The sequence below is a fragment of the Anguilla rostrata genome, chromosome 10, assembly GCF_018555375.3.
Source record: "Anguilla rostrata isolate EN2019 chromosome 10, ASM1855537v3, whole genome shotgun sequence".
NCBI classification, from domain to species: domain Eukaryota; kingdom Metazoa; phylum Chordata; class Actinopteri; order Anguilliformes; family Anguillidae; genus Anguilla; species Anguilla rostrata.
In genome coordinates, this window is record NC_057942.1 from 8,502,319 (window position 1) to 8,521,463 (window position 19,145).

The 19,145-nt window shown below is 40.7% G+C and overlaps 3 protein-coding genes and 1 non-coding gene across 5 annotated transcripts; 1 reads left to right on the forward strand and 3 right to left on the reverse strand.

Annotated features, from left to right (window-relative positions):
- Positions 1 to 2,390: 2,390 nt before the first annotated feature.
- Positions 2,391 to 6,503, forward strand: tti2 (TELO2 interacting protein 2). The gene is made up of 7 exons (XM_064353793.1): positions 2,391 to 3,646; positions 3,839 to 4,025; positions 4,136 to 4,228; positions 4,437 to 4,621; positions 5,048 to 5,191; positions 5,656 to 5,818; positions 6,151 to 6,503. The coding sequence occupies exons 1-7, from the start codon at positions 2,964 to 2,966 to the stop codon at positions 6,229 to 6,231; spliced, it is 1,536 nt and encodes a 511-aa protein (XP_064209863.1). The 5' UTR covers positions 2,391 to 2,963; the 3' UTR covers positions 6,232 to 6,503.
- On the reverse strand, positions 6,446 to 12,663 carry mak16 (MAK16 homolog (S. cerevisiae)). 2 transcript variants are annotated; one of them, XM_064353794.1, is made up of 10 exons: positions 12,289 to 12,663; positions 12,139 to 12,188; positions 11,230 to 11,339; positions 10,751 to 10,815; positions 10,444 to 10,595; positions 9,380 to 9,434; positions 8,787 to 8,861; positions 8,455 to 8,568; positions 7,758 to 7,823; positions 6,446 to 7,291 (listed from the first exon to the last, which is right to left on the reverse strand). In XM_064353794.1, the coding sequence occupies exons 1-10, from the start codon at positions 12,301 to 12,303 to the stop codon at positions 7,040 to 7,042; spliced, it is 954 nt and encodes a 317-aa protein (XP_064209864.1). In that variant the 5' UTR covers positions 12,304 to 12,663; the 3' UTR covers positions 6,446 to 7,039. The 2 variants fall into 2 exon arrangements, with proteins under 2 accessions (XP_064209864.1, XP_064209866.1); XM_064353796.1 differs by lacking the exon at positions 7,758 to 7,823.
- A 157-nt stretch (positions 12,664 to 12,820) lies between these two features.
- LOC135264863 (protein MAK16 homolog) lies at positions 12,821 to 17,708 on the reverse strand. Its single transcript, XM_064353797.1, has 9 exons — positions 17,147 to 17,708; positions 16,994 to 17,043; positions 16,085 to 16,194; positions 15,614 to 15,678; positions 15,305 to 15,456; positions 15,003 to 15,057; positions 14,391 to 14,465; positions 14,023 to 14,136; positions 12,821 to 13,637 (listed from the first exon to the last, which is right to left on the reverse strand). Exons 1-9 carry the CDS (start codon positions 17,159 to 17,161, stop codon positions 13,386 to 13,388), a joined length of 888 nt encoding a protein of 295 aa, XP_064209867.1. The 5' UTR covers positions 17,162 to 17,708; the 3' UTR covers positions 12,821 to 13,385.
- A 959-nt stretch (positions 17,709 to 18,667) lies between these two features.
- On the reverse strand, positions 18,668 to 18,767 carry LOC135233824 (small nucleolar RNA U13). Its single transcript, XR_010323958.1, has one exon. It is a non-coding gene; the product is annotated as a small nucleolar RNA U13 (small nucleolar RNA).
- Between the last annotated feature and the right edge of the window lie 378 nt (positions 18,768 to 19,145).

The following is a 19,145-nucleotide window of genomic DNA, read 5'->3' on the forward strand; positions in this document are numbered from 1 at the left end:
TTTACAATTGACAGTATTAATTGGATTTAAGCTCCAAATTCTGCTTGTGTTCGGAAGGGAATCTAATAGGAATGCGTGGCCGCTTTTAATGCTTTGATCTGATATGATATTGTTGATCTAAATCAATATTGTTGTCCCAAAATTTAATAAAATAATTTTGTCCTGGGCCTGGGAATTCCACCCGGCATCCCTGGCTGCCATCACCGTGTGCCTGAACACCGGAAGCCTGGACAGTCCCCAGCAGAGTCCCATGGTGGATTGGTTCCTCTGCCAGCCAGGTAGGCCCATGGCTCCACTGCCTTCAGCCTCACCTGTCTCCACTAATTTAAAATGAACACCTCAGTGAAACATATGTTGCCATTGGAAACCTTCACAGTAAGGCATAATGGCAGGAGCAGATTCCCGTCCTAGCAGACCAGAGTGTATGCAGGATTATTGTTTCCACCAGTCAGCCCTGGCTAAATTAGATTGTACACTGGCACCAGTGGACCAGGGGTTTTCAACTTTTCGGCTCCAGGGACCCTTATATTTTTAAAAAAGTTTTATATTCTAAAATACTTTCCCTATAGACTATAGTCTTATGTATTTTGCAGTTTTTTAAGTTGGAGACTTTTCATCTTAACACATTTTACTTAATTTATTTCACAGTGATTGTTGAATGGATCCAATTTTGCACCCCTCTAAATAAAAAAATCACATATTTAAAATTTTTGCATTTTACAACAAAAGACTATAGTCTTACGTATTTTGCAGTTTTTCAATGTAGAGACGTTTCATCTTAAATGTTTTCAAAAGTATTTTCCTTCATTTATTTTGCTGTGATTGCTGAATGTACCCAATTTTGCATCCATATAAATAAAAAATCACATATTTAATATTTTTGCATTTTTCACATTTTACAACAAAAGACTATAATGTATTCAAACTTTTGCATTTTACAACAAAAGACTATAGTTTTACGTACTTTGCAATTTTTCAACTTAACGACTTTTCATCTTAAACGTCTTCAAAAGTTTTTTTTCTTCATTTCACCGTGATTGATAAATGTATCCAATTTTGCATCCATATAAATAAAAAATCACATATTTACATTTTTACTATAATGTATTTTGTTGTTTTTCAATTGAATGAGTCTGTTCATCATAAATGTATTTTTTTGAGCACAGAAAGTTTTCCCTTATAATAACCAGCCACAACAAGATCTGTAATAAGAAACAGGATTTATTTCTGCACAAAGAGTTCAGTATTTTACCCACCACAAGCCCAAACTGAAGAAAGCAGGGGCGTTCCCTACTTCTATAGTCAAAAGCTGTTTTACTAATAACATATATAATTCTATATAGCTGAATGGTACATGGTTAATTCATAAGCATATATTAAAACTGAACAAAATAAATGATTGGTTATGTCTAGTCATATAGCATGAATACTGAATAAGCACATGTTGATCTCTAGCCTTCAATGTTACATAAACCAGCTCTAAATCAAAAATAATTTTGTCTTTATCTAACAGTTGCTTTCAGAGTCCCAGGGAGCATGGCATCATAGGTGGTTTGTCTCAGGTATGGATGGCAGGGGGGAGGATAAGAAAAGGCCAAGCTCATCAGTTTAGACTCCTAGAAATGTATAAGAGATAGGAGTACATGCAATATTTCCAATTTCTTCTTCTTCTTCTTTGTCCTTGGGAGTCTGGCGTCTGGAACCAGGGGCCCTGGTGGAAGCCCAGAGATTTAATGCAGTACAAGCTTCTAGTAACTTAAAGAAAACTCTCTTCACTTCAAACACATTTCATTTCATTTGTTTCATTGTTGTTGTTGAATAAACTTAATTTTGCACCCATCTGAATAAAAAACCCCCACACATATACAATTATTACCCATGCCACTTTGTTGGCATGTATGTTACCGTTTTCATCATAAATGTCTTCAAACACATTTTCCTTAATTCAACCTGATTGTTTAATTTTTTATTTTTATTTTAGATTTTCACCCATCTAAATAAAAAATAACGTATTTAGAATATTTGCATTTCTCATGTTTTATGAAGGAAAAAAAACAATAGACTCATCTATTTTGCGTTTCTACCATTGAAACAGACATTATATGTCATTATACATGTTAACATTATAAATGTTTTCAAACACATTTGCCTCATCTGTTTCACTGTGATTGTTGAATAAACCTGCAACTACTCACCATGAAGTAGGACTCGACAGAACCTGTCTTGGTACTAACTTGGATGACTAGGCTAGTAAAATAAATACAGTGAAATTTAATATAATTGAAAACAATCAAACCCTACAATAACCAAGTTGTGTTTATACATAGAATGTGTATGTTACTGAGTGCTGATTACAGAGATCATTAAAAGCAACGACAGGGTGTACTCCAATCCAGCCGGCGATTTAATAAGCGGACCTATGTGAGAGAAGTCCACGTTTCCGCTGTGAGTAGGGGATGTATTTTGTAGTAGCACCATTTTGAACATGTGTGGTGGTAAGAAGACTTAACGCGTAACTGGAAATTTGTGTGTCTCTTCATTTTCTTATATTTGTAAGATGAAACCGAAAGGTAATGCATATAGTTAGCTACCGTAACGCATGCAACTGTATAAGCAAGTGGCTCATTTTCATCACAAGAGGACAGGTTAGCTAGCTAGCCAGTTAACAGTCATCCTCAATGCAAGGCTCCTAGCAATCGAAGCCGAGTTTACCGTACTAATGTGTTCCGTTTTAAAAGCTTGATCAGTCTTCTGTTTTTTTCTGTCTCTTTGAGCAGCTACATATAAAATCCGTATAGGGCAGGCTACTCTTACATGTGTAGCCTTGCATGCAAGTTTTCAGATATTCAATCTAGTAGGCTAACCAGTTTACAGCACTAATGTGGCCTCATTTTGAGAAACAAAGAGGTGTAAGACCATGCTATTTTTAAGCAGTGATTTCAGTCGATAAGGACACAGCAGAAATGTATTTGTCAGACAGTTTGCATGACCTCAAGATAAAAGAGGCTGCCGGAGACCAGCAAGGCCACGGCCAGTTCTCAGGCAACTCTGTGCATGAAGTGCACTGCTGGGTCCAAGATTGCCTCCGAGTTGCAGGCTCCTCTGCGGAACAGCTGGACACCGTGCACAGCGTCAAGCAATTGTTTGAGAGTGCGGACAGCCACTTGCTTTTCTCCGAGTGCTGCGCCAACGAAGGCGCCAACATTAAGAAAGTGTACTTGGAAATTGTGATCTCTCTGACCCATTTCGCTGCTTTGCCTCTCTGCGAGACGGAGAGCGGTGATCTTCCAGCCAGCTCTTACGTGGCTGTCCCTGGCAAGTCCAGCGCAGTTTGCGCAGTATTGCTGACCCTCTGTCGCAGGCTTGGGCCTGGGAGCGACGTTCCGTGTTGCCACTGTCCTTCCTCTCCTTTGAGCCCCCTTGCGCGTGCACTTGCGCCTCCTCTCTTCGTATTCGCGGTGACCCACATGCAGGATCAGCCATGGACCAGCGACTCCTCCAGAACTGCTGCTGCTTTGCTGCTGAATGCGGTTGTTCACGGGAGCGGCTTTGCGTCCAGCTCCCAGTTGCTGTGTGGAAATACTGTAGGTGACCACACTGGAATCCTTGCTGCCGTCTTGGAGATTCTGAAACCGGAAGTAACCAAGTAAGATGTGTATATATACTCATATTCATTGTTATGAAGACTGCAAACGCTGAACTTATATAGGGAAGCATTCTTGGTATTTAAAAGTAGTAAGATCAAAAACATATGCTGACCCTATTCTCTAATGCCTAAGAAACTAAGTAGGTAAATTGTTCAATGATAAATAATTTAAAAAACTTTACCCTGCTGCAGAGAGAACTGGAAGAGAAACCAGGCCACAAAGCACGTCTTTGCCTGGACACTTACTCAGGTGGGCCGTCCGTGGTTGGCCGAGTTCCTGGACAGGGTATTTCCCCCTTCCCTTTTGATCTCGGACGACTATCGCACAGAGAACAAAGTGCTGGGGGTGCGCTGCCTGCATCATATCGTACTCAATGTGGTAAGACCCCCCCCCTCCCTCTCCCCTCCCATTTGGGATCTATGGCAAATGAAAACCATTGGTATTTTGCCATATTGCATCTCTGTTAACTAAGAATTTCCTTCTTACAGCCTGCAGCTGATCTCAGGCAGTACAACAGAGCCCAGGTGCTCTACCACGCCCTGTTCAACCATCTCTACGTTGCTGAGGCAGAGCTCATAGAGGTAAACCTGGGGCTTTGTGGCCTTATGGCCGTTCACATCACAGGGTCATACAGTTTCAATGAACTGTAGTCACACAGTGAGTCCTGCCATGCTCACAGAGAGCTGGCAGAGTCTGCAGAGTAGACCAGGAGTGGCAGGTTCTGCTGGTTTTTGTTTTCAGCTAAAATACAACTTTAATGTTTACCCCAACTTCTCCCTCTCCGCTGAGGTGGTTCTCCCATGCCTGCTGGACCTGCTCTCTGTTCTGGAGAAACCTCCGGGGAGCGCTGGGATGGCCCGTAACCCGAACCGCTACGACGAGGTTCTGCGGCTGATCCTCACGCACATGGAGATGGAGCACAGGCTGGCCCTGCGCCGGGTGTACGCTAGAAACGTCGCCCTCTTCACTGACAGGTGAGCTCCCGAACCGATTTATCATTCAGAGCATTATGAGTTTTTATTAGTCTGAACTTGCATAGTCCTTTATTAATCTGCTATGCAACTTTAGACTAATAAAAACTCATGTATCATTCTCTGAAGCAAACTCTTAAGAGACCTTTTTGGTCATTATTATAGGTTGATCTATACCTTGAATATTCTGGGAGTCTTTTAACCTAGAATGGTTTTTGTTAGCAAAAAAATAACTTTCAAAGTTACTTATATTTTATTGCCCAATTTGGAAAGCATGTCCCAATGTGACATCTTTTTTTGGAGGTTAAAATTTCAAGACATATCCATTATGTAGCTAGAGGACGATAATCTGATTAACTGTCTTTATTATTGGTTGAAATGGAGAAATGCATTTGGAGCATGGTTTTCATTAAACTGCTATACCTCTAGGATGGGTATCGTCACTGTCCGCCATCTTAAGAGAGTGGAGAGAGTAATTCTGGGATACCTGGAGATCTCGGATGCTCCGGGAGAGCAGGCTAGGCTTAGTATCCTAGATGTTCTTGAAAAGACTATACAGCAGGCCTGGCCAAGGTGAGTGGGGGGAGGCTTTTAGGGCACTTTCTTGAAATTGACTATCAGCCCCCTAACTACTTGCATGTGCAAACTAGGATTCACTTCCCACACTTCCATCTTGGGCTTTAGTAAATTCTGCCTGGAAAACTAAAAACTGCTTTTTCTTGCATTCTTTTGTCTGAATAATTGGTATCAGATCATTTGAGTGAGATCCACACAATGTAGTTAGCAGCAGTTTAATCATTTGCTGGATTATTTAGTGCTGGGTAGACATGGAGCATGTTTTGCATATTGCATGTGTATCGCATTTGCCCTGATTTTGCCTGTGAATTTACACCACCTTTTGACTTATAAATCCTAAAAATCTTTCATGCACACATCATTTCTTTAATGCGAGATGAATTTGGAAACAGACCGTGCTGAATTGAAGGGATTCACGCTTAAGGAAATGCATCTGCTCCGACTCCGCTTGCTTTACACAGACTGGAGTGTAGGCTGGCCGTGCTGGTGCGCGCTCTGTTGAAGCTGCTGGTCGACGTGTCTGCAGACCGCACTTCAGCGCCCCCTGCTGTGAGGGAGGAGCTTCTGCGCAAGGCCACACACTGCCTGCTGCTGCTGGATTACTGCTCTCAGGGAAAACTCAAGGTAAGATCTACTGCTGACCTCACAACCCCCTATAAACCTGCAGGTGTTCCCACATTAAACACTGTATGTGATAATCCACATTTGGTGCCTATGTATGACTAATGGTGCATGTCTCTAAATTTCCTGCACAGAAATTGTTACAAGGCTGTAGATTTTAATCCAGTGTAATAAATTGAATGGAAATTTTATGAACAATTTATTTTTGTGTGTGTGTTTACTATATAGCCTTTTATACAGAATTCAACTGTCAAAGCATTTCCTATGTTAAAGCGCTGTAAAAAATGAGGAAAAAGATACACTTTGTTTTAAATCACATTTTCTGCTCCCTTCAGGTGCTCTTGAAAGAGGTAGACAGCAGCTGTGCAGATGGCACAGTGCTGGAATGCTTAAAGAAGGTCACAGATGTCAGCTGAGAGAACATAACACTGGATCACCAGCAGGGGGAGCTGAGCCCAGCATTTCCTAAAATGAACTTGCACACCTGGTTATGTGCACACAGGTCCCTGTGCCCCATCAGCATGACTAAGGATCTCTCATAACATCGTACTTCTGGAGGATTCCTGGTCAGCAGCCTAGCCCAACTGCATATTGTTTAGTAACTGTTAATTTACAAATGAGAACTGGCTGTAACTGGTTGTAAAACATTTTATCTTGCTGGTATAAAGCGCCATCTTGAAATGTGTAATTTCACTGTTTTTTCCATTGGACATAATCTGGCTTTAATTCCAGAGATTTTCAGAATGTCAACATATGAACACAGTGGTTCTAATGATCTGACTTAAGTCACTCAATAAGGTCCTCGGGCATATTCTGGATGCATGAAGGATTTCAGACAACAGGGTAGTGTTTAAAAATTAAAAATATAAATATTTAAGGCCAATAATACGTGCACACACTCTTCATGTACAGCCGTTCTGATGACCATTGGTATGGCTATAAAAAAATAAAGCAAATTGGGTTTTCTTTTTTTTGCACTGGTGACATTCTTCAGGAATGCAGGGCACTTAATTCAATGAGTGACTGATGTCTACTGCAACACATTTAATTTACGTCCACTGACCAGTCTGAGGAATCCTTTCCTGTTAATACAAACACTCTGCAACAGGCAATCCTAGGGTCATGATACTGATGGGCGCTGACTGATTCCACTGGAACAGCCAATCGCGTTAGGAGTCATTTGGCAGAGTACTGGGCTTGCAGTACATGATGTGTAGAGGCAGTCTATGTGGCCTTGCTCTTGGCGACAGGCTCTGTCTCCTGCTCGTATTCAATCTCCACGTAGGCCCGCTTCTTCCTGGCGGGACCTTTGAGCGGTGCCTTTCCTTTCGACTTCCCCGTGGACTTAGAAGCAGCAGCAGCGCTCCCCTTCCCTTTCGCCTCCCTCTCCTCCTCCACCTCCATCTCCTCCTCGGATTCCTCCTCTTCGCTGGAGTCGCCTTCCTCATCGCTGCTGCCTCTCAGTTTGTCCATGTCCTGTCCAAAAAATACACCCTTAGCACCATGGCAACAGCGATGACATCACATTTGCGTACTTAATTTTGCTTAACTCTAAATTTAAAAAAATCACAATATTAAACACTTTTTCCACCTCCAACAAAATGTTTCTCTAGTACCATTTAAAATTATGCATACAATTTTAATCGCTTGTTTACATGTAAATGCTCAATTTTAACATATGAAGATCGAAACGGCATATACCCTGGTAAAGCTAGTACAAGTTGGCAATGAGCCTGAAATTGGTCTAGGCTAAATCAGGTAAATCAGGTTGAGTTTTGTTGTAAAAATTCCACTACTGTTTCCACAATGTATTCTGTGTTGCATTAAATCCAGTGTCAGCAGAGGTAGGTGAAGACTAAAAAGGGGAAACTATTGTTGATACTAATGTGAACTAGGAGGTTGTATAGCTAAGGGGAAAAAAGCATGAAACTTCCCCCTTTACCTCAAAGTCGCTGAGGTCACTCTCTTCCACCTCATCCTCAGCAATAAATTCTTTCTTCCCAACGTCCTGGAAATGGAAACGCACAAAAAGGTTAATTTGACAGAATCAAATTTACTCGTTTCATGTTCAAAGAACAACTCCCCAGTGCACTTAATGTAATGATGTGGAGCAGATTAATGACATGAACACAATTCTAAAACCAAGTGTTGTTTAAGTGAGCTGATTTTCCTCACACTAATCTTGAGAGGACACATTCAGCTAGTTAGACCTAAGTGTGTGTTTCTGGTTCTCTTTTGTAAGACAGACACAGCAGTGAGACGTATTTATTTCTTACTTATTCACCTTGTGAATTTCCAAATTGATTTATAAACACAGGTACTGGAGGACATAAAATCCCCCCAAAATGTTATATGGGCTTCCTTGCCCACACTTACACTAAACATTATATAGTATATTATTTCTGCAATAAACCGTCTCCAAATGACCAATGGCTAAAACGTCCTGTAAAGGGCAGTATCAAAACTTAGTTACTTCAGAATAAACCCATCATATATTTGAGCTGTATAAAACAGCTTGATGTCAAAGTATTAATTCTCTGTTAAAAAAATATTCAATTTTTGAAGTTATTTTTTATTTTAAACGAGCCTCATTTAACCCGTTTACAGGAACACGCCCTATTAAATAGTTTTTTCCTCACCTCATCGTCCTCTTCCTCCGCTTCGCCCTCTGAGGAATCAGTCTCGCTCTCCTCGTCCTGCTGTTCTAGGGCCTTGTCAAAAGCGTGGACAGGAAAGTTGTAGATGTCTCCATACTGGATGGGGAAAAAAGCACAGGTTATGTCACATACAAGCACTGCACTGTAAATGCACAACAGCATGCAGTCACACTGTTCCATTACAAAAGCAGTTCTCGCAACGTTTTATTTAGTCTCCCGAATGTGAAGTCTGTCATATTTTGCATACAGTAAATATGGAGCCATAACCCATAAATAATACGTTGTTGTTGAGCCCAAAAATGTCATATGCTTACCGTTCCTTGTTTCAGTCTCTCCAGCAGTTCTTTCTCGATCGCATTATCCAGCTGGGCTGCGATCAGGGCTTTTTCCTGTAACACAAAAAAAATTCTGAAATATTCCATCAGTTCATTACACTCAGTTTAATACATCACGCATGCCTTTATGCACCCGGTACAAAACAACATGTTACAATTTCAAATAATCAGACCAAAATACTTTTTCACTGCTACGGCCACCCAAATCTTGGGGTCTTTTACATTAAAATCTGTTTTTGGCTGCACCTTTCACAAATCCGTAGTAGTTTGTGCATACAGTTGCAGCCAATCACATTATGAACAAGCAATTCAAACAAATTTTGAATATACAGTTCAAATTTAGTCTGAAAATACTAGCAACTCTTTACAGACCTACCTTACCTACCTTACTCCAGACAACCAATCATAACCATAAATACCTACAGTAATACATCAGATTTGTGTATAATGTATGGAGCTGCTTCAGAAATGTGAGTGTGCTCTCACTGCGCAATACAATCTCATGATCCTCCCCTGTCAGAAGAATGACAAGGTAGGTCTTAACTGTCATCAAACTACACAAACGGGCTTACCTCTCTCCTCTTTTCTCTCCTTTCCACCTTCCTGCTGAGCGGAACTAGCTTTCTCCTGAAACAGCAGAAGATTTGTTAGTATCCGAACAACTGAGCTGGTGTATGTTACTGCAAAATGGGAGGAAAGGCAGATTTTTGACATGTGAACTCTGAAAGGGGACGCATCTGAAGTTACTGAATTTTCAATTGTGATTTCAGTATCACATGGAGTGTAAGGTGGTTCTGCTGTAACACTGTGGTTTGAGTATCAGATGCAGAGTAAGGTGGTTCTGCAGTAACATCGTGGTTTGTGTACCAGATGGATTACATTACATTACATTATAGGTATTTAGCTGACGCTCTTATCCAGAGCGACTTACAACAGAGTAACCAAACTCAGGATCAAGTCCGCTTAAGTCCATTGAACAACATGTAGATAAAAAGCCTTTACTATGATGCATACAATAAGGAGAAGCAAGATAGTCTGAACAAAATTTTTTTTTTTTTTTTTTTTTTTTTTTTTTTTATAGTTATGGGAGGGGGTTTAGGGAAGAGGAGAGAGGTACACAGAGAAGAGGTGCGTCTTGAGTTTCCGTTTGAAGGTGCTCAGACACTCTGCTGTTCTGACCTCCACTGGAAGATCGTTCCACCATCGTGGGGCCAGAACTGCAAAGAGTCGAGACCTTGTTGCTGCTCGTGTAGGGGGAGGAATCAGCCGCCCTGTAGTAGCCGATCGGAGCGATCTGGCCGGCTTGTAGGGTCTGATCATCTTCTGCAGATAACCAGGAGCTGACCCCTTGACTGCTTGGAAAGCAAGCACCAGTGTCTTAAACCGGATGCGAGCTTGCACTGGTAGCCAGTGGAGGGAGATGAGGAGGGGAGTGACGTGGGAGTCACGAGGGAGGTTGTAAACCAGACGTGCTGCTGCATTCTGGATGAGCTGAAGGGGTCTGGTGGCTGATGCTGGGAGGCCAGCCAGGAGGGAGTTGCAGTAGTCCAGACGTGACAGTATCATGGCCTGGACCAGGAGCTGTGTGGATTAAGGGTGGTTCTGCTGTAACACTGTGGTAACACTGTGGACTCACTGTCTCTTGAGGGTGAGCTTGCGGATGCGTATCAGGTACTGTGTGATCTTGGTGAACCGCTGTTTGCACTTGTGTCTGAGGAAACGAGGCCAGTAGATGAGGTTCTCATCGATCTGCTCCAGCGCCTTCTCGTAGTTCTTGCTCAGCTTCACCTGCAAGTTGGCAACAGAAAATACATTTGCATAAAAAAATTCTCCACCAAAGCTTCTGTACATCATTTATTCACGTTTTTAGCCTTATAGTTCCCTTTCACAGGCACGTCAGCCAGACATGAATAACATTAAGTTTTGTTGGCCCCACTACTCACCTTCTCCCACATCCGGGCAGGAAAGGCTGCTCTTTCAATTACCTTCATGTACAGAAAACATTGGCCTGGGGACAAAGGCACAGACATTACCATAAATTAATACCTCACTGCACATGTTCCAGCCCAAAACAAAATCATTATTAATAATTAGCATCTTATCGATTATTGTTTGCCACATAAATGATAGCTGCCATAACAACATCATTATTCATCATTAGCATCTAATATGAAGGATACCCATAGCCTTTATTCAATGAGACAAAAAGACATTCCTACTTAAACCATTTTGTTTTGACTAATTTACCAGGTTAGCCTGGCTGTCATTTACTCCAGGTTGAGCTACGTAGTGGTCACCATCTTAAAATGAGTGACAATATCCTAATGAACATTTCATCTACATTTATAAATCTTTATTCCGTTATGATGTGCCTCAAAGCTTCACTTTTAAGTTTCAAGAGTTAAATGGGATGTTGTTGTACCTTTTTCCTCCCTGATGGTAGCATACTGACTGTTCGCCAGAGGACACGACGAGCGGTTACAAAGCCCAGTTACATTGTATTCATTCCGACAAAAATTCTGATTCTTTGTCCTGTGGGTGGAAAACAAGACATCAGGAGCGCTCCCACATTAGGACCATTTGCTCCTGAAAATCGATGTGCGTTAAGTCGAAAAATAATTTAGGAGCATATCTACATCTCAATCTATTTTCCAACTTAGGTGCACATGTGTTCCTTGGGGAAAGGTTAGCGTAGACAGCTGAGAGATATTCGGGACAGTGGTGGAATGGGTTTCAGACTCCGACCACAACAGACCCATTTGTTCAGACTGTATCATGATTCCCATAACCCTCTTTATCATCTTTCTTTTTGTGTTAACTTTTAGAATATTACAGTTATAGCTATATGCGACAGGTCATTATATAAGGGCATTTACTTTAATTAACAACAGCTACTACTTGTTGGTTTGTTTTGTTAATTTTGCGTTAAACATTATTGATCACCAATGGGCCTTCCGCGCTTTCTTGGAAATATCTTACTATTATAATCATATGACAAACACCGATGTTCTGAACTTGTATTAGTCGCTCTGAAAAAGAGCGTGATTGTAATGTAATAAATCAATTAACTTGATACAGTTCATTAACGCAGTCAAAATATCGTCAGTTCGCTTTTTACTGAAGACAGCTATACTTGTTGCTAACTAACGAAGTCGTAAACAAAATCGTAAGACACCCGCAAATACAGTGGACTACAGAATACATTGTAAGATATAACGTCTCCAACGTTAGCAAGTTCACAAACGCATTGCTATTTTCTTCTTGGCTAATTTAAAACGAGTGCGTGGTCAGGTTTCGTATATTAAAAGACCTAGATTACAAAGTTACTTACTTGACTTTGTAGGAGCAGAACTGCTTGTTTCCAATTATGTCCCAAATAACCTAAAGCAAGGGAAAATGTTAAACGCAACATATTAGAGAGCTAACACGCTGCATTGATATTTGATAGCTAGGATTGTTGAGATGTACGTTATTCACTTACGTCGTCGTGCTGCATTTTCTGCTTTTCGTGGAACAGCTGTTATAAATTGTCCGTTCTTATGATGTTCCAAATATTGTGTGTAAAGTACTGGAAAAATATTACTAATATATAATTATCAACTCTTACGAATGGTAGTCTGCCACATGCGAATTTAGGAAGCCGCCATATTGAAATAAAATGACCGACACCGTGTAAATCTCGCGATACGTGACTGGAGACGTGTGACGTGTTCCCCCCCTCCTCCTTCTTCTTCTTCTAGTTTACCGTGTGACGTGATTCCTCATAACAGAGCTTCTATCTACGGCTGTGCCTCATACTACCTAGTAACATGCCACCAGCAGGGGGAGCTGAGCCCAGCATTTACTAAAATGAACTTGCACACCTGGTTATGTGCACACAGGTCCCTGTGCCCCATCAGCATGACTAAGGATCTCTCATAACATCGTACTTCTGGAGGATTCCTGGTCAGCAGCCTAGCCCAACTGCATATTGTTTAGTAACTGTTAATTTACAAATGAGAACTGGCTGTAACTGGTTGTAAAACATTTTATCTTGCTGGTATAAAGCGCCATCTTGAAATGTGTAATTTCACTGTTTTTTCCATTGGACATAATCTGGCTTTAATTCCAGAGATTTTCAGAATGTCAACATATGAACACAGTGGTTCTAATGATCTGACTTAAGTCACTCACAATAAGGTCCTCGGGCATATTCTGGATGCATGAAGGATTTCAGACAACAGGGTAGTGTTTAAAAATAAAAAATATAAATATTTAAGGCCAATAATACGTGCACACTCTTCATGTACAGCCGTTCTGATGACCACTGGTATGGCTAGGGTTTTCTTTTTTTTGCACTGGTGACATTCTTCAGGACTGCAGGGCACTTAATTCTGACTGACGTCTACTGCAACACATTTAATTTACGTCCACTGACCAGTCTGAGGAATCCTTTCCTGTTAATACAAACGCTCTGGAACAGGCAATCCTAGGGTCATGATACTGATTGGCGCTGACTGATTCCACTGGAACAGCCAATCGCGTTAAGAGTCATTTGGCAGAGTACTGGGCTTACAGCACATGATGTGTAGAGGCAGTCTATGTGGCCTTGCTCTTGGCGACAGGCTCTGTCTCCTGCTCGTATTCGATCTCCACGTAGGCCCGCTTCTTCCTGGCGGGACCTTGGAGGGGTGCCTCTCCTTTCGACTTCCCCGTGGACTTAGAAGAAGCAGCAGCTTTCCCCTTCCCTTTCGCCTCCCTCTCCTGCTCCACCTCCATCTCCTCCTCGGATTCCTCCTCTTCACTGGAGTCGCCTTCCTCATCGCTGCTGCCTTTCAGTTTGTCCATGTCCTGTCAAAACAATACACCCTTAGCACCATGGCAACAGCGATGACATCACATTTGTGTACTTAATTTTGCTTAACACTAAATAAAAAAATCACAATATTAAACACTTTTTCCCACTCCAACAAAATGTTTCTGTAGTACCATATAAAGTTATACATACATTTAAACAAGCGATTAAAATTGTAAGAAAAAATTTAATTGTGCTCAATTTTAACATATGAAAATGTTTTAAGATCGCAACTGCATATAACCTGGTAAGCTAGTACAAGTTGTCAATGAGCCTGAAATTGGTCTAGGCTAAATCAGGTAAATCATTATCTTTTATTTTAAACTAGCCTCATTTAACCCGTTTACAGGAACACACCCTATTAAATCGTTTTTTCCTCACCTCATCGTCCTCTTCCTCCGCTTCGCCCTCTGATGAATCAGTCTCGCTCTCTTCGTCCTGCTGTTCTAGGGCCTTGTCAAAAGCGTGGACGGGAAAGTTGTAGATGTCTCCATACTGGATGGGAAAAAAAGCACAGGTTATGTCACATACAAGCACTGCACTGTAAATGCACAACAGCATTCATTCTCATTTTAAGGCTTTGGGGGTGACATGCAGTCACACAGGTTCCATTACAAAAGCAGTTCTCGCAACGTTTTATTTAGTCTCCCGAATGTGAAGTCTGTCATATTTTGCATATAGCAAATATGGAGCCATAACCCATAAATAATACGTTGTTGTTGTTGAGCCCAAAAATGTCATATGCTTACCGTTCCTTGTTTCAGTCTCTCCAGCAGTTCTTTCTCGATCGCATTATCCAGCTGGGCTGCGATCAGGGCTTTTTCCTGTAACACAAAAAAAAATTCTGAAATATTCCATCAGTTCATTACACTCAGTTTAATACATCACGCATGCCTTTATGCACCCGGTACAAAACAACATGTTACAATTTCAAATAATCAGACCAAAATACTTTTTCACTGCTACGGCCACCCAAATCTTGGGGTCTTTTACATTAAAATCTGTTTTTGGCTGCACCTTTCACAAATCCGTAGTAGTTTGTGCATACAGTTGCAGCCAATCACATTATGAACAAGCAATTCAAACAAATTTTGAATATACAGTTCAAATTTAGTCTGAAAATACTAGCAACTCTTTACAGAATGTATCTTTGCCCCCCTGTTTAGCACTAGTTACTCCAGACAACCAATCATAACCATAAATACCTACAGTAATACATCAGATTTGTGTATAATGTATGGAGCTGCTTCAGAAATGTGAGTGTGCTCTCACTGCGCAATACAATCCCATGATCCTCCTCTGTCAGAAGAAGCATGACAAGGTAGGTCTTAACTGTCATCAAACTACACAAACGGGCTTACCTCTCTCCTCTTTTCTCTCTTTTCCACCTTCTTGCTGAGCGGAACTAGCTTTCTCCTGAAACAGCAGAAGATTTGTTAGTATCCGAACAACTGAGCTGATGTATGTTACTGCAAAATGGGAGGAAAGGCAGATTTTTGACATGTGAACTCTGAAAGGGGACGCATCTGAAGTTACTGAATTTTCAATTGTGATTTCAGTATCACATGGAGTCTAAGGTGGTTCTGCAGTAACATCGTGGTTTGTGTACCAGATGGATTAATAGTGGTTCTGCTGTAACACTGTGGTAACACTGTGGACTCACTGTCTCTTGAGGGTGAGCTTGCGGATGCGTATCAGGTACTGTGTGATCTTGGTGAACCGCTGTTTGCACTTGTGTCTGAGGAAACGAGGCCAGTAGATGAGGTTCTCATCGATCTGCTCCAGCGCCTTCTCATAGTTCTTGCTCAGCTTCACCTGCAAGTTGGCAACAGAAAATACATTTGCATACAAAAATTCTCCACCAAAGCTTCTGTACATCATTTATTCACATGTTTTTAGTCTTATAGTTCCCTTCCACAGGCACGTCAGCCAGGCATGAATAACATTAAGTTTTGTTGGCCCCACTACTCACCTTCTCCCACATCCGGGCAGGAAAAGCTGCTCTTTCAATTACCTTCATGTACAGAAAACATTGGCCTGGGGACAAAGGCACAGATATTACCATAAATTACTGCACATGTTCCAACCCAAAACAAAATCATTTTTCATAATTAGCATCTTATCGATTATTGTTTGCCATATAAATGATAGCTGCCATAACAACATCATTATTCATCATTAGCATCTAATATGAAGGATACCCATAGCCTTTATTCAATGAGACAAAAAGACATTCCTACTTAAACCATTTTGTTTTGACTAATTTAACAGGTTAGCCTGGCTGTCATTTACTCCAGGTTGAGCTACGTAGTGATCATCATCTTAAAATGAGTGACAATATCCTAATGAACATTTCATCTACATTTATAAATCTTTATTCCGTTATGATGTGCCTCAAAGCTTCACTTTTAAGTTTCAAGAGTTAAATGGGATGTTGTTGTACCTTTTTCCTCCCTGATGGTAGCATACTGACTGTTCGCCAGAGGACAGGACGAGCGGTTATAAAGCCCAGTTACATTGTATTCATTCCGACAAAAATTCTGATTCTTTGTCCTGTGGGTGGAAAACAAGACATCAGGAGCGCTCCCACATTAGGACCATTTGCTCCTGAAAATCGATGTGCGCTAAGTCGAAAAATAATTTAGGAGCATATCTACATCTCAATCTATTTTCCAACTTAGGTGCACATGTGTTCCTTGGGGAAAGGCTAGCGTAGACAGCTGAAAGATATTCGGGACAGTGGTGGAATGGGTTTCAGACTCCGACCACAACAGACCCATCTGTTCAGACTGTATCATGATTCCCATAACCCTCTTTATCATCTTTCTTTTTGTGTTAACTTTTAGAATATTACAGTTATAGCTATATACGACAGGTCATTATATAAGGGCATTTACTTTAATTAACAACAGCTACTACTTGTTGGTTTGTTCAGTTAATTTTGCGTTAAACATTATTGATTACAAATGGGCCTTCCGCGCTTTCTTGGAAATATCTCACTATTATAATCATATAACAAACACCGATGTTCTGAACTTATATTAGTCGCTCTGAAAATGAGCGTGATTGTAATGTAATAAATCAATTAACTGGTTACAGTTCATTAACGCAGTCAAAATATCGTCAGTTCGCTTTTTACTGAAGACAGCTTTACTTGTTGCTAACTAACGAAGTCGTAAACAAAATCGTAAGACACCCGCAAATACAGTGGACTACAGAGTACATTGTAAGATATAACGTCTCCAACGTTAGCAAGTTCACAAACGCATTGCTATTTTCTTCTTGGCTAATTTAAAACGAGTGCGTGGTCAGGTTTCGTATATTAAAAGACCTAGATTACAAAGTTACTTACTTGACTTTGTAGGAGCAGAACTGCTTGTTTCCAATTATCTCCCAAATAACCTAAAGCAAGGGGAAATGTTAAACGCAACATATTAGAGAGCTAACACGCTGCATTGATATTTGATAGCTAGTAGGATTGTTGGGATGTACGTTATTCACTTACGTCGTCGTGCTGCATTTTCTGCTTTTCGTGGAACAGCCGTTATAAATTGTCCGTTCTTATGATGTTCCAAATGTTGTGTGTTAAGTAACTGGAAAAATATAACTAATATATAATTATCAACTCTTACGAATGGTAGTCTGCCACATGCTTCTTCGGTGTTGTTTACCGGCAGCTTGCGTCCTTGAAAGTTGCATTACTGCCATCTTTCGGAGTAAGTTAACTCCTACAGCTTATTGCCTGTCACACTTTTATTAACAGTCCCGTTCCCCGAAGGTAGTTGATAAAACATCTCCTCCCCTGCCAACTAGCCCCACACTCCAGTACATCCCTCAATCCTGCTCCTGTTATCCCCAATCTTCCCATCTCCTCCATCATATCCTTCCTTTCCGACCTATATTTATTGCAGTTAATGATAACGTGTTCTGAGGTTTCTGGTACCTGACAGATTTCACAAAGACCGGTTGGATGTTTACCTATAAGATGAAGCGTGCTGCGTAAATTGCTGTGTCCTATTCTTAATCTTGATATTACAACCTCCTCGCTTATGTTTCCTCCCCTCTTTCTTACACTGCCTACTCTATTTTGTATCAGGTGTAAATGTCTCCCCCTTCTCTCCTGATCCCAGTGCTGCTGCCATTCTTTATTGATATTTCCCCACACAATGCCCTTTCCCTCTGACTTTGATAACTTGATATTGATTTCAACACTTCCCTTTTTGACTGCTTCTTTTGCCAACATATCTGCTCTCTCGTTTCCCGGGATATCTGAATGTGCTGGGACCCACATGAATGTAACATTTTTCCCTTGCCTAACCACTCTTGAATTGGCGAACAAGATTTCATACAGCAGATCCTGGTGATTTCTGGCTGTACCCGTCTTAATACTTGCCATCGCCGACACAGAATCACTACATATTACTATTTTGTTAACCCTACCCCGTTCAGCCCATTCTAATGCCATGTCTGCCACATCCGAATTTAAGAAGCCGCCATATTGAAATAAAATGACCGACACCGTGTAAATCTCGCGATACGTGACTGGAGACGTGTGACGTGATCCTCCTCTCCTCCTCCTCCTTCTTCTTCTTCTAGTTAACCGTGTGACGTGATTCCTAATAACAGACTCATACTACTTAGTAACATGACAAAATCTTTGGTCCGAAGTGCATCTGCAAAATGGTTTTGTAAAGAAGTCACTAGGAATCGGTAGTTATAAACGGGATAGGTTTCAGTTGAAGTATATTAAACTTAGTTTGCTTTCGTCTAAAGTGTAAAACGATAATCGCTATGGTTATTGATATCCTCACGCAGAATTTAGCTTGCTGAAAAACAAAATGGCTTGAAGATAGAATAGTAACGAATGTAGCGGTTAAACGTGACCAATTAAGAGAATACATTTTAATCCTAAAGTTGCAGCACATTGAGAACAAAATGCAGTACGCATCACTCCCTTGTTTCCGTATGAATAAGGACACATCTCTTTTTCTCACATATCACAAAAACATTTCGTTTTTCGATTCAAGATCAGAAGGGTAATGTACAATGCGTAACAAGAATAAGGCAGTACATTTCACAGATAGTCCGTGATTAACCCGTTCATCATTTGCATGAACCGAAAGGATCGACGGTCGGTCCGGTCAGTTTTCGGCATATATATGAGATACACCGTTTTGGTTATGGTTTGTAATTTTTATCTTTAAAAAAACTAAACAGATAAATCAAAATAAGAATGATGCCATTAGTGCAGCATTCAGTTGATACCATATAATGTTTCAGTAACGCATTTTATTTCTGGGTAACATGCAAAAGTGCTACTTACTAATATATTCATGACTAGTGCATTCTGGGAAACACATTGGTGAAGGTTCAGCCCACTTTTTCAAGTTACTCATACAAGTCAAATTATGTTTGTCTACATTCAAAAAAAAAAAAAAAAAAAAAATATATATATATATAAGTGAGTCAGGAAAATGAATGTAATTAAAAAGGAAAACTAGCTT

Bases quoted from the DNA above. Each gene is read 5' to 3' on its own strand.
- tti2 (XM_064353793.1), top strand. From the start codon at position 2,964: ATGTATTTGTCAGACAGTTTGCATGACCTCAAGATAAAAGAGGCTGCC. The intron at 3,647-3,838 runs GTAAGATGTGTA...ACCCTGCTGCAG, and splicing joins CTGAAACCGGAAGTAACCAA to AGAGAACTGGAAGAGAAACC. The intron at 5,192-5,655 runs GTGAGTGGGGGG...TGCTTTACACAG, and splicing joins ATACAGCAGGCCTGGCCAAG to ACTGGAGTGTAGGCTGGCCG.
- mak16 (XM_064353794.1), bottom strand. The intron at 11,340-12,138 runs GTAAGTAACTTT...TTCCACCCACAG, and splicing joins TTCTGCTCCTACAAAGTCAA to GACAAAGAATCAGAATTTTT. The intron at 10,816-11,229 runs GTACAACAACAT...CTTTGTCCCCAG, and splicing joins TACCATCAGGGAGGAAAAAG to GCCAATGTTTTCTGTACATG.
- LOC135264863 (XM_064353797.1), bottom strand. The intron at 16,195-16,993 runs GTAAGTAACTTT...TTCCACCCACAG, and splicing joins TTCTGCTCCTACAAAGTCAA to GACAAAGAATCAGAATTTTT. The intron at 14,137-14,390 runs GTAAGCATATGA...TTTCCCATCCAG, and splicing joins AGAGACTGAAACAAGGAACG to TATGGAGACATCTACAACTT.